This window comes from Diabrotica undecimpunctata, chromosome 2 (genome assembly GCF_040954645.1).
Source record: "Diabrotica undecimpunctata isolate CICGRU chromosome 2, icDiaUnde3, whole genome shotgun sequence".
Classification (NCBI taxonomy): Eukaryota; Metazoa; Arthropoda; class Insecta; order Coleoptera; family Chrysomelidae; genus Diabrotica; species Diabrotica undecimpunctata.
Window position 1 is genome coordinate 3,169,875 of NC_092804.1, and position 12,737 is coordinate 3,182,611.

A 12,737-nucleotide genomic window follows, 5' to 3' on the forward strand; every position below is an offset into this window, starting at 1 on the left:
TACATCTAATAAAACCATCGAGTTAGAATCTATAACTCGATGAATAAAACCGTCTAGGTATGTAGTATTTTATAAATTAAAATAATCCATTTTTTAACCATTTATCGTTTAGCCTATGGGTTTAGCACAATCAGAGCAAAACAGGTCTTCTCTCGGAATGATTGTTAATAAGGTACCTATATCTACGTTGCTAAGTAACTTCGAAATGTCAACATAAATAAACAGTTAGACGATCGCGAAAATATAGATTGCAATTTTTAGATTTAAAGTTTGAATTATTATGTAAAGAATAAAATGATATCTGGATGTGAAGAAACCAAGAGGTAAATATTTAAAAATAATTATAATTTTATACATACTGTACTTATAATAGTAAAGGTGAATTCTTCCATATTTTTATTTTAGTTTAATGCCAGCCGAAAGCATGGAAATAATACGAAAACACACTTTTTCTTGTCCAAAAGAATATTCCAGTTTATTAGACTGGAGTAATGAATCATTCTGGAAAGATTTACCGAATCCAAAGCACAATGCATCAACGAATAAACCAACTAAATCAATTAATAATAAACCTTCAAACAAAATTAGCATTGAAGCAGTATTTGGGGACTTGTTAAAAACGAATCCAAATCAGAATAACCAGAAAATCAATGAGCAAGAACATTTGTTTATCAAAAAAACCCAATTTTTATCCGAGAAATATTTCAACATATGGAAAACTGCAGTGGAACTAAAAAAGGAACAAAAAAGACAAGAAGAATCTAAGTTAAAACAAACTACAAAGCTTGATACCTTTATGAAGCAGCTGAAAAAACGAAAGAAAAGTGAGAAAATGGAAGTAAATATCCAGGAAGAAAAGGCAAAGATACGTGTTGTTAAAGACGTATCTAGTGGTATTGTTAAACCGTGTTCGAGTTTTAAAAATAGGTTTGATGCACAAAAATCGATCATAGAGATACAAAAATCGAAACTGGAGGAACAAAATAGGATAATCCAGGAGTTAAAACTGGGAATAATCAACGATGATCTTCTGAAATCAATAGAAAACACAAAAACCAATATTAGGGAAATATTTGGAAGTTGTTCCGGAAAAATCAAATACAAAATTCCTCTAATTTTAGGCGAAGAGCCTAAATTTTCCATTACTTCACACGAAGCGCCAAAAATAGTGCAAAAAATGGAGCAGAGAGCTCTAGAAAGGGCACAAAATAGAGAAATAATTTTAGAACGGAAAAGACTAATCGAAGAGAAACGCCAGAGAATGCTACAAGAAGCAATTGAAAGGAAGCGCGTCTTGGAAGAGGAGGAGAAGAAACGGAGTTTGGAACTCATCAAAGAAAGAAGACGAAAAGAAATGGAGATGGAAAAGATCCGGTACATAAATAAACAGAAATATATGGAGAAGTTAAATACCGCCGTTGAATTTTATAACAGATTGTTGTTAAAACAGAGCTTAATTCAGTTGTATAGTTACATGAAAGATGGACGTGATAAATATTTTCTGGCTGTTGACTATTACGAAAAGAAAATTTTGAAAGAATCTATGGTATCATGGCAACAAGTTGTGGAAAGTGCTTACAAAGTTAAATACGAAATTGCAGATGCTCATTTTGAATACAAGTTATTAAAGAAAAGCATACAATGTTGGCGAGAGGTAAGCTTTGATGGTTTTGTTTAATTCGTACAATTTTTTCTCCACACACATACACCATAGCTGTTTATTTTTTGCTTCTAAATACTCTTACTTTTTTTATACGCTTATATGCTGAGTGTACATCACTCACACTATCACTGTTACAATTATTGTCTTCTTTCTCTATCTTATATTTTTATTTCTAACTTCTACCCTTTTCTTTCTTCTCTTTATTATAGTTTCATACTGTAGAAAGGTGATTAATTTTTTATATTGGCCACAACTACACTCAGATGCAAAAAAAAACGCAACGGATAAGTCTAAGTCTAATTTAACGGTTAACTTCAAAGCGGTGTAAAACCCAGAAAAATTAATAAAATTATACAAATTTGTAGTGAAGATTATTCTTTGAAAAAGCCTATATAATATTGCTCTGATGTAATTTTATTGTAAAATGGATAGAAAAAGTTATCAAGCCCCAAAAAAAATTTGTTTAAACATTTTTAGTTATATTTGTTAATAACTTTTTTATTTTCCATTTTATAATAAAAAGTAATAGGAATAAAGTTGTAAGCAATTTAATTTGCTATAAATAATATCTGATAAAATTTTCTGTAGAGTTGGTAGTTTATGAGATACGGCGCGAAAAAAATCCTTTGCACCATTATTCCAAGATGGCAAGTATTCAAGAACTCACTTAACTTCGGAGGGCTGTAAAATCCAGAGAAATTATTGAAATTAAATAATTATAAAGCATTTCTTAATATTGTTCTGAAGCTATTTTCTTGTGGCATTTTAAATTAATTACTATTTAAATGGGAATAAGCCACAATTAAAGGTTAAAATACGTTTATTGACGTTTCAATTTCCACTTCGGAAATCGTTCTCAAAATACAAACATTAGTAAATTAAACAAATTTTGTTTTTTGTTACTTAGTGAAAAATTCTTCTAATAATTTAATTTTATCTGACTCATCTATATTGACAATTCAGACATACATTATACATTTTAAAGTAGACGACTTTAAAATGATATTGCCAATATTGTTGATTTGCGTTCCTGGGACGACTTTACTTATAAGATAGTTCATTCGATTACATGAAATCAACTTTAACTTGAGAATATCCGTCAGAAAAGATCATAACATGTAATTCGTCTTTAAAAAGACAAATACATGCCATGATGACAGTAAAATTCTCCTGTTAGTGATTCCATAGTAAATTATGAGGTAAAAACCAGGAAAAAACCTCATAATACTATCCCGACATGGTAAGTATTTGATCGTGCATTTAGTTTACCTTCAATAAACACCAAATTCCGATTTTATATGTTTGTTATTTAAAAAACTTAAATGATGTATTCTCTATATGTTACTGACTTACCAATACTGGTATTTTCCTTTTAATAACTTCCTCTTTCAATATGGGTAACCAGATCCTACTACATTCTGCCGAGGAATTCGCGACACAATTGGTCTCATTTAGCATAATTAGAGCCGCTTCTTTGATTTTTCTCTTTTTACCATCCGTTTCTTTTAGGACTATATTTGAATCATTCCATTGAACCCTATGTTCATTATCCCATGCGTGTTTACATATTTGAGATCTATCAAATTCTCTATTTTTAATATAGGATTGATGTTCACTTATTCTAACATTTAATGGTCTTGATGTTTCACCTAAATAAAACTGATCGCATTCACAAGGTATTTTATAAATGCAATTCTTTGTCCTTTCTTGTTCATTGTTAGGTTTGGTTTTGGACAAAATAGATCTCAACGTGTTTGTTGTTTTGAATGTTGTTGAAATGTTGAATTTATTTCCTATCCTTTTAAGCTTTTCCGATAATCCTTTTATGTATGGTATTGTTATTTTCCTCGTAGTATTCCTTGCATTATCCTTTATCGTTTATAAATAAGGAATTTTCAACAATCGATCGAATAGAACAAAACAATTTAGAACGAGATCCCACAGCATATGCAAGGAATACTACGAGGAAAATAACAATACCATACATAAAAGGATTATCGGAAAAGCTTAAAAGGATAGGAAATAAATTCAACATTTCAACAACATTCAAAACAACAAACATGTTGAGATTTATTTTGTCCAAAACCAAACCTAACAATGAACAAGAAAGGACAAAGAATTGCATTTATAAAATACCTTGTGAATGCGATCAGTTTTATTTAGGTGAAACATCAAGACCATTAAATGTTAGAATAAGTGAACATCAATCCTATATTAAAAATAGAGAATTTGATAGATCTCAAATATGTAAACACGCATGGGATAATGAACATAGGGTTCAATGGAATGATTCAAATATAGTCCTAAAAGAAACGGATGGTAAAAAGAGAAAAATCAAAGAAGCGGCTCTAATTATGCTAAATGAGACCAATTGTGTCGCGAATTCCTCGGCAGAATGTAGTAAGATCTGGTTACCCATATTGAAAGAGGAAGTTATTAAAAGGAAAATACCAGTATTGGTAAGTCAGTAACATATAGAGAATACATCATTTATGTTTTTTAAATAACAAACATATAAAATCGGAATTTGGTGTTTATTGAAGGTAAACTAAATGCACGATCAAATACTTACCATGTCGGGATAGTATTATGAGGTTTTTTTCCTGGTTTTTCCCTCATAATTTACTATGGAATCACTAACAGGAGAATTTTACTGTCACCATGGCATGTATTTGTCTTTTTAACATGTTATGTTATTTTGTCTTTTACATGTTATGATCTTTTCTGACGGATATTCTCAAGTTAAAGTTGATTTCATGTAATCGAATGACCTATCTTATAAGTAAAGTCGTCCCAGGAACGCAACTCAACAATATTGGCAATATCATTTTAAAGTCGTCTACTTTAAAATGTATAATGTATGTCTGAATTGTCAATATAGATGAGTCAGATAAAATTAAATTGTTAGAAGAATTTTTCACTAAGTAACAAAAAACAAAATTTGTTTAATTTACTAATGTTTGTATTTTGAGAACGATTTCCGAAGTGGAAATTGAAACGTCAATAAACGTATTTTAACCTTTAATTGTGGCTTATTCCCATTTAAATAGTAATTAATTATAAAGCATTCTATAAACGATTGACTACTAAATATTTTTGTCTAGTCATACTTTTTTATTTGTATATATCCTTTGTTGAACCACATTTCATCTAGATAACATATTTGTCCTCCCTTTCGTCTATATTTTCGAGTATCTCTTTATACTAGATTTATAGTAGATTTGGTAGGTACATATGTCAATTATTTTTTTTAGATTCATATAGAAAGCATTAGAAATATGCAAGTGGCTGAAGATTTGTACGATTTTCGACTAACAAGTAATGTTTTTATTCATTGGAATCGATACGTTTGCATAGAATTTATGAAACAACATAAGATGATGAAGAAAGCCGAAAGCCACTATAAAAGGTAAGAAACATTCAATATATACCTACGAGAATCCTGCGTTTGTTGCTAAATATCCGCATATGCTGTTTTTTGGAGCTACCCTCACTTAATCATTTACATTAATTTCTACATTTTAAAAGTAATTAGTCATTCAGGAATTTAGGTAAATTACTTCAGCTTTCTTGTTACAGGTGGCTCCTCTTCCACTATTTTCATCTCTGGAGATCGCTCAAAGCTGTCAACGAATTGTTAAAGGCGAAGGAACTGAAAAAGGCTAAGTGGCGGCAAAAAGTTTGGGAAATTTTACCGGACTACAAACCTGTTATTGACATTTAGCTCCAGATAGATATGTCCGATTATTAGTTAAGATATACATTTATTTAGTTTTTAATATATACCTACGGTTTTTTTAAATTTATACTGTACTTTTACAAGAAAAAAACTTTTTGAATACATTTTTGGTTTAATTTGTTATGCGAGTAACAAAACTTACTGAAGAATGCAATGACTTGTTCTTTTAATTTGTAAAATCCATTGAGTTGATTTTTATAGAATGAACGTTATAAGGGCTTATTAGGATAAATACAACAGTTAATTATTTCAAGTTTATTTTGAAACAAAATCAGTATCAAAGTTATAATCTTCAGATTCATTAGATTTATTTAGATTAAAATTTTCTAAGCCTGATGAAAGCTGCATCGCCACTTTTTCTCTCCTCCTTTGATCCTTCTTCTCTTTTTTAAACTGTTTCTTTCTGATTTGGTTCAGTTTCTGGTTACCTTCCAGCTCCATTTCGGGGTCTAGTTTCTTCAACCTTGCAACACCCTTTTGTTTTTGCTTTTTCTTGTTGGAGACTACGTTTGTGTTTGCAGTTATCTAAAAATTAACGATTTAACATATTATCCATTTTAAAACTTTTATTCAATTACTCACCAATTCATCTGCCTCTTCTTCCATATCCTCAACAGAATCTACAGGTCCCAAACTTTCTAAAACAAATGCTTTTGTTTTTGGATCTGACTCTTTTTCGATTTTATTTAAAATGTCAGTTTCCATAGTCTCGAAACTGTCCAAGTCGAATTCTTTAGCTACTTCAGTGACAATTGCTGCACTAATGTGCACATTATTTTGAGGTTCTTCAGGTGGTACTGTATAGTATTTGATTTTTCCACTAAAAAAATTATATCTTATGGGAAAACTTCAAAAATGAAAATGTAAATCAATTTTTTCAGACAGTATTGAAAACAGATACATTTATCAAAATTTTTGTGACCTATAACATTTTTTGTTCAATAACTTCAAAATGAAACACATGTTTATTACGCTTGTGATTAATTTCCATAATTAAACTAAAATAAGTGATTAATAGTAATTATTTTTATTCAAAAAAGCAAAGACTGATAAAGATCTTTGTGAAAAGTTTGTTGGTTTGGCACATATTGTTGTTCAGCCTTAGTTTCTTCTGAACCAAAACTTTTGAGGTTATTTTGTGAAAATGAAATCTTGTAAAAAATATTTAAATTCATGATGATCAAATTAAGAAAGCTCTTGTGCAAGTGAGCAGATAGCCATTGTTGTTTAAATTTAAATTATTTTGTTCTTCTGTGAAGAGTGTGTACTTTACTCTAAAAAAGTACCTGAACAAGTTCATTCAACCAGAGGTGCAAATCAAGTCCTTAAAGGAGGAGCTATTCACAGTTAAGCAACAGCAGTAGAAGTGTGTTGGTGGTACAACTAATGTGGAAACATTATTGAGTGAAGTTGAGGATCATGCTGAATATGCTAATAATTTGATGGTGTATGGCATCTCTGAATCAGTAAGAAGTATCATTCAAGAAAGAATAAATGCTGATAATAGCGCACTTACTCTCATCTTCAATAATATTAGTATTGTCCAAAATGACAGTGAAGATATTAAGAGTGGAGCAAATATTATATGAGGCTTTCCTATAAAATAAATAAATAAATCTTTTTAAGAGACATTTTTTTAATTATGAAGGAAACACTACCTTTTATTTTTTCACCTATAAAGATACAACAACTGAGGGTAAAGGAATGAAGGGGATAAGACAAGTTGGCAAAGGGAGTGGTATTCCCATGTCTCATTGCTGAAAAAACTAAGAGGCAAACTTGATGAATGCAACAGTTATTTTCATATTGACACCTCAGCCTATTGTCAACAGCTAGAGTTGGTAGGTACCACCATACATACTGAAACAAGACACCTGCATCAGAAAAGCCATTATACCCAATGAAAGACTCATAGCAACTCTCAGACATCATCTGAGACTCCTTATCATCATCATTTATAGTTTCTCATGACATACTTGATATATCTTAATCATTTAAAAATGCCAATAGGTCAAGGTACCACAAAGATGATTTGTATGTCTTCTTCTCCAGTTCAAGAGATAAACCATGCCCTCACTCTTTTCAATGAATTAATTGAACATTGTACATTGCTGCAAGTCTGACATTATTAGGGTTTTTGAGGAAAATCGAAGTGAACGAGTAGAGCTAGTCTTGAACTAGGCCAAAATCCGGCCTTTAAAGCATGATAATGCCAATTCAACTTACTTATTCCAGTCTTCTAATAAACCTCTAGCAGCAGCAATAGCATCGGGAACACCACCTTTCTTAAATCTTCCAGTCCTTGCAGCTTTTAAACTGTAAAATTCCTAAAAAATAAAACTTTTGTGCAAAATAGCAAAACAATATTAAATTTGAGGATACTCTACTCTTATTTTTACTAAATTATATTCATCCAAACACATATTCATACTAAAATGTGTTTTAGTGTCACAAATATTGAAAATTAAATATTTTTAGAAATAAATACCTCTGGTGAGCTATATTCAGTAACGTCATACATTTCCATCATTTGTTGTTTAGTAACTCTTTGTAAAATTGCATTTGCAGGTGTTACAGGATCACTCAAGGCAGAAATTCGAACTGCATTCCTCAATGAAGCACTACTGTCACTTCCAGATGCAAAAACTATACCAGGAGAATCCAACAGCTTTATTTTTGAGTCTAATTGTACTTCCTGCATTGCCCTAGAAAGGAAACCAAAAATAATACAATACAAACATATTGTGGAATAAAAATAATATTATTGCATAATACACATGGCAGCTATGATTTAAACCAACAAAATTAGAATGTTCTATAAATATTTCTTCACTTACCTAGTAACACCAGGTGTAGCACCAACATTACAAGCTCTAGACCTTTTTAAGCTGTTAATAATTGAGCTTTTTCCTACATTAGGCAAACCTACAATTCCAACTCTTATGGAAGTTTTGATACCCTTGTTCCTACAATAGTTTGCTAGTAGAGACATTAACAGTTCTGCTCCTACAGAATTTGAACTCTGCAATACCTTATTTCCCTTTCCAAGCTTTCTCTGTCCCAACTTTTTACTTTGATTTTGAGTTGATGCTTTGAATGCTATAGTGGGAGTGGTTTTCTTCAAGTACTTTAGCCATTGATCCAAAATTTCCCTAGGAACTAAGTCTGCCTTGTTTAATACTAAGACTAGTCTTTTATTACCTTTTGTATCTAACACAGCCTGCTCTACTTGCTTACATCTAGTGCCTACAATAATCACATTTAACAAAATATTAATAAAATATCTATAAATACAATACCTAAAGGATCCCTAGCGTCAACTACTTCCAGAATAACATCTGCAGCTTCAATAACCTTTTTAAACTCTTTGTAATATTGTTTAAGTGACTGTTCATTATTTGTCTCATGCTGTTTTACATTACTATCTGGTGTTAAATGTTCATGAAGTTTACTCCTTATTTCAGCATTTTGCACTAACCCCTGAAGTCCTGCAGTAAGTTTCTCATTTTTGCTTTCCTCTTTCTGCTTTTGTCTTTCCAATTTTGCAGCCTCTTTCAGCTTAAGTTTTTCTTCTTCCTTTTGTTTCTTTAGTGCTTCTACTTCTTTAAGAATGTCCTCTTTAAAAGGACATATGTTTGGGACTTGTATTATTTCCTTTTTCTTTTTAGGGTTGTTCTTATTTTCTTTCTTGAGTTTTCTATTGTGCTCGCGGACTTTCTTTTCAATCTTATATCTAAGGCGCGCAGGCTGTCGTTTAGACTTTTTTCCTAAAAAAGAAACAGTTGAGAATGTCTGTTTATATAATTTACAATAAGCTTACTTAAATGAAACTTAGCCATTGTACTTTATAAATATTTATACTGATATTGAACTCTTGTGGATTAGAACGTGTTTTAAAAAGAAAATATAACCTAAAATCACATATTTTGTCTTCTTTTTGATAGTAAAATTATAATTTTCACAACAGTTAAGAGTATTAAGACAGCTGTCAATAAAAATTGAAAGCAACCTTTGAAACAAGAAGACATGAAGTGGACATAACCAGCATCATGCCCGGGTATCTCTTATGGGAGTGACAGTCCTCTGAAATTTGTATTTCCTAAGGACACCAGAGGGCGTAGCATTCATAGCAAAGCTTCGTGACTGTGCAATACCGCAACCAACAAAACAAGTACGCCATTTTTATTGTGGTTTCGACACAGTGTTTCGAGTTGTATTATTTGCGATTAAATAATTGTTTGCTTTTTTGCCATCATATTTAAATAATTACGGTTTTTAACTGTTGCGTTAATGGTTGTAATAATTACAATAAGGATGCTCAAATGCATATTTTCCAAAAGATAGGGCGGTAAGTAGAAAATGCTGATATAAGATTTTATTTATTTTTTAATAATTGCCTTAAAATGTCCGATGTTATCCCAAATTTCTTTTCTTTCACGTTATGATGTGTATTAGAATTGTTGCCGATATAGAATTAGGTAAAAGTTTTTTAGGAAGTAAAATTATCGCCATTAAAAATGTGGCAATTCTTCAATGTTTTAAGAACTTTTTCTACAAAACTTTTGTTTATTTGTCCTTTTGTAAGGCACCTCTAGAAATATACTATGTAACATTATTTCACAGAAAATATTAAAAACAAACTATTTATTTTTTAGCTTTATGATATTTGGATTAATAAATGTGGCAGAGAAGACTTAAGGTGAATCCTATGGACAGGGTTCGAAAGTGTGAAAGCATTTGCACAATTCATTTTGGAGCAGAAGCCCGCTATGTTGGATCGAGATATAAGTCCACCTTGAAATGTGATGCTATTCCTTCTCTGTTTCTGTGTTGTAATTTATAGAAACTACAGAATAGCCACTGTTTAACCAACTACATTTAAATACATCATGTAATTAATGTTTATAAAAAAAAATAAAGTAGAAAAAGAACCAACGTTTGTTTTATTTTTGTAATCAAACCCTCAATATTAATCTTTATATTTGAAGAATTACGAGAAGATTTTTTAAAAAGATGTTGCTTTCCTAAGGCCGCCAGAGGGCGCATTGTCCAGAAATAACCTACACAGTTTCCTATCTATTCAGTAATATATATTCTTTATCTATGACCAGCATAACCTTTACGACAACAACAATCAAACAACGTGTTCAGTGTTTAGATTTCTGTTTTAAATAAAAATGGGTAAAATAAAGGAAGAAGCCAATGTTAGTGTAAAGGAAGAGCCCCAAGAGGAATTATCTTACGAAGAAAAGATAGCAAATTGCAACACTATTTCAAAACCTATGGCATCTAAGAAGCTTGCTAAACGATGCTATAAATTAGTTAAAAAAGGTAAATTAACACACTCATAAATATTTATCATCTTGTTGTTCATATTACTATCTGTTAAGGATTTAAACTAGACTCACTTTTCCTTAATTTATATTTTCCTTTCATTATATTTTGTTACAGCTATGAAACAAAAAACTTACATAAGGTGCGGCTTGAAAGACGTTCAAAAGAGGCTAAGAAAAGGCGAAACGGGCATCGTTCTTTTTGCTGGTGATGTATGGCCCTTGGAAATAATGTGCCACTTGCCTGTAGTGTGTGAGGACAAAAACATTCCTTATGTTTTTGTTCCAAGTAGAAAAGATCTAGGCGCCGCAATGGGCGTAAAACGAGGGTGTTTAACAGTTTTAATTAAAACACACAATGAATATAAGGATGCCTTTGATGAATTATCAGAAGAAGTTAAACATTTGGGTGTTGCTCTTTAATAGTAGTGTTCATTTTTAAGTAATATTTTTTTATATTAATGTTCATATCTAGTTTAAGATATTGCAAGATGTAATACAACTCTTGTAGTGTAATTTGTATTTATATAAACCGTATGAGGTTTTATTTGTTTTTTTTTACTAAAAATTTAAATACCTACACTAACTAAATCATTACTGTTGAACTGTAAAGGGAGTCGAGGAGATCAGAAGAGCATATGACAATGGGAGAAAGCTGGAATAACTGCTCTATACTGTTGTAAGATATTTTGTTTACTTTAATACATACATATATTCATTTTAGTCACATAATTTGATTTGCTGCTTCTTGTGGCCACAATCTCTGCCAAAAATTTTGCTTCTTCAAACCAAGCCAACTTTGGCTTATATATATACTTCATAACTGCCACATTTTCTTGGATTTTCCAATTTTATGTATTCGTTGTCCTAACATGTCTTTAATTGATTTAATTTTTGCCTTTAATTGCTTCACATCCATACCCACAATAAGATGTTTTTGAGTTTGAATAATCTTTGTCTATTACATCCCACAAAATAGCGTAGTTGGGTTATCTCCTGCCGTCTTCAGAAATTGTAACAGTTTAGAACTTTTCCAATGTTATTACGGAAGAGCTTACATATTGTTTTTTCCATTTTAAGTATCCACATTAGTTCTATAAATTCACTAATAAATTAAAAAAAAGTTTTTAAAAAATCTTCATTTGCATACTCTTTCCTCTACAAATGGACAGTAGTATGCAAGTGCATATTTTTGCCCCAAAACTAAAATGTATAAAACTCCAAATAAAAGGGATGGTAGGCTTTTAAAAGAAACTAATATTTATTGAAAAAAACCAAACGTTAATCTAAAAGAGAACTATATTTGGCGAGGTCGTCAGAGAATCCTACTGAATTTTAAAATCTGAAAGAGCTGGTTTTTATTGGCTTTGAAAGCTTTAAAACAATATCGTCATTCGAAAAAAGGCATCTTCTGTTGTCTCACGAAAACGAAATGATGTGGGCAGTAGCTTAAAAAATATGCCTTCATAACCATCATCATTTACTTGGCGACAAATAATCTGTATGAAAACCTTCACTACGACAAAGACATCAGGTAAAATATTTGGTGCAACATCAATGTCTGGCTCTTCATCGTTATCGGGAAAATGAATGTCACAAGAATCAATACTTTCTTGATAGGAGAGTGCTACTGATTCATCAGATGATGATTCGTCAAAAACTTTCCTTTTGGCAGCACAAACTTTAGCACTTTGAGATTTGATCTTTTGATTCGTCAGTAATGCTTTCCTCTCCTCTTTTTCTGCTTCCTTCTTTTCTTCTTGTTCTTATAAGTCGCTCCTTATTAGGTGTCGATGTTAGTAGGGTTGACTTCAAACTTTTCCTGGTTCGTTTCCTTTTTACCTTAATTTTTGGCAAGGGAATAATGTCTAAAGGTGAAATTACCGACTGTTCTGATTTTGATGACGGCTGGGACTCTTTCGTCTCAGTAACAGTTTCTTTTTCATTATTTGAAGTACCCTGACTTCCGATTTTGATGACGGCTAGGGCTCTATCGCATCAG

General features: G+C 31.2%; 3 protein-coding genes across 3 annotated transcripts; 2 read left to right on the forward strand and 1 right to left on the reverse strand.

Moving 5' to 3' along the window:
- Positions 1-201: 201 nt before the first annotated feature.
- On the forward strand, positions 202-5,507 carry LOC140434084 (uncharacterized). The gene is made up of 4 exons (XM_072522110.1): positions 202-323; positions 406-1,654; positions 4,918-5,072; positions 5,243-5,507. The coding sequence occupies exons 1-4, from the start codon at positions 295-297 to the stop codon at positions 5,385-5,387; spliced, it is 1,578 nt and encodes a 525-aa protein (XP_072378211.1). The 5' UTR covers positions 202-294; the 3' UTR covers positions 5,388-5,507.
- Positions 5,508-5,642: 135 nt separating this feature from the next.
- On the reverse strand, positions 5,643-9,376 carry Ns1 (Nucleostemin 1). Its single transcript, XM_072522109.1, has 7 exons — positions 9,223-9,376; positions 8,702-9,169; positions 8,240-8,648; positions 7,891-8,107; positions 7,629-7,729; positions 5,985-6,222; positions 5,643-5,927 (listed from the first exon to the last, which is right to left on the reverse strand). Exons 1-7 carry the CDS (start codon positions 9,239-9,241, stop codon positions 5,658-5,660), a joined length of 1,722 nt encoding a protein of 573 aa, XP_072378210.1. The 5' UTR covers positions 9,242-9,376; the 3' UTR covers positions 5,643-5,657.
- A 1,111-nt stretch (positions 9,377-10,487) lies between these two features.
- NHP2 (NHP2 ribonucleoprotein) lies at positions 10,488-11,282 on the forward strand. Its single transcript, XM_072522111.1, has 2 exons — positions 10,488-10,733; positions 10,854-11,282. The coding sequence occupies exons 1-2, from the start codon at positions 10,580-10,582 to the stop codon at positions 11,156-11,158; spliced, it is 459 nt and encodes a 152-aa protein (XP_072378212.1). The 5' UTR covers positions 10,488-10,579; the 3' UTR covers positions 11,159-11,282.
- The last annotated feature ends 1,455 nt before the right edge of the window (positions 11,283-12,737 follow it).

What these genes read in the sequence shown, in the direction of transcription:
- LOC140434084 (XM_072522110.1), top strand. Translation starts at nt 295, where the DNA reads ATGATATCTGGATGTGAAGAAACCAAGAG. An exon ending in GCATACAATGTTGGCGAGAG is followed by an intron (nt 1,655 to 4,917) that starts GTAAGCTTTGAT and finishes TATTTTTTTTAG; the next exon opens with ATTCATATAGAAAGCATTAG. An exon ending in GCCGAAAGCCACTATAAAAG is followed by an intron (nt 5,073 to 5,242) that starts GTAAGAAACATT and finishes TTCTTGTTACAG; the next exon opens with GTGGCTCCTCTTCCACTATT.
- Ns1 (XM_072522109.1), bottom strand. An exon ending in GCTACACCTGGTGTTACTAG is followed by an intron (nt 8,108 to 8,239) that starts GTAAGTGAAGAA and finishes TTTCCTTTCTAG; the next exon opens with GGCAATGCAGGAAGTACAAT. An exon ending in CTGAATATAGCTCACCAGAG is followed by an intron (nt 7,730 to 7,890) that starts GTATTTATTTCT and finishes TTTATTTTTTAG; the next exon opens with GAATTTTACAGTTTAAAAGC.
- NHP2 (XM_072522111.1), top strand. Translation starts at nt 10,580, where the DNA reads ATGGGTAAAATAAAGGAAGAAGCCAATGTTAGTGTAAAGGAAGAGCCC. An exon ending in CTATAAATTAGTTAAAAAAG is followed by an intron (nt 10,734 to 10,853) that starts GTAAATTAACAC and finishes ATTTTGTTACAG; the next exon opens with CTATGAAACAAAAAACTTAC.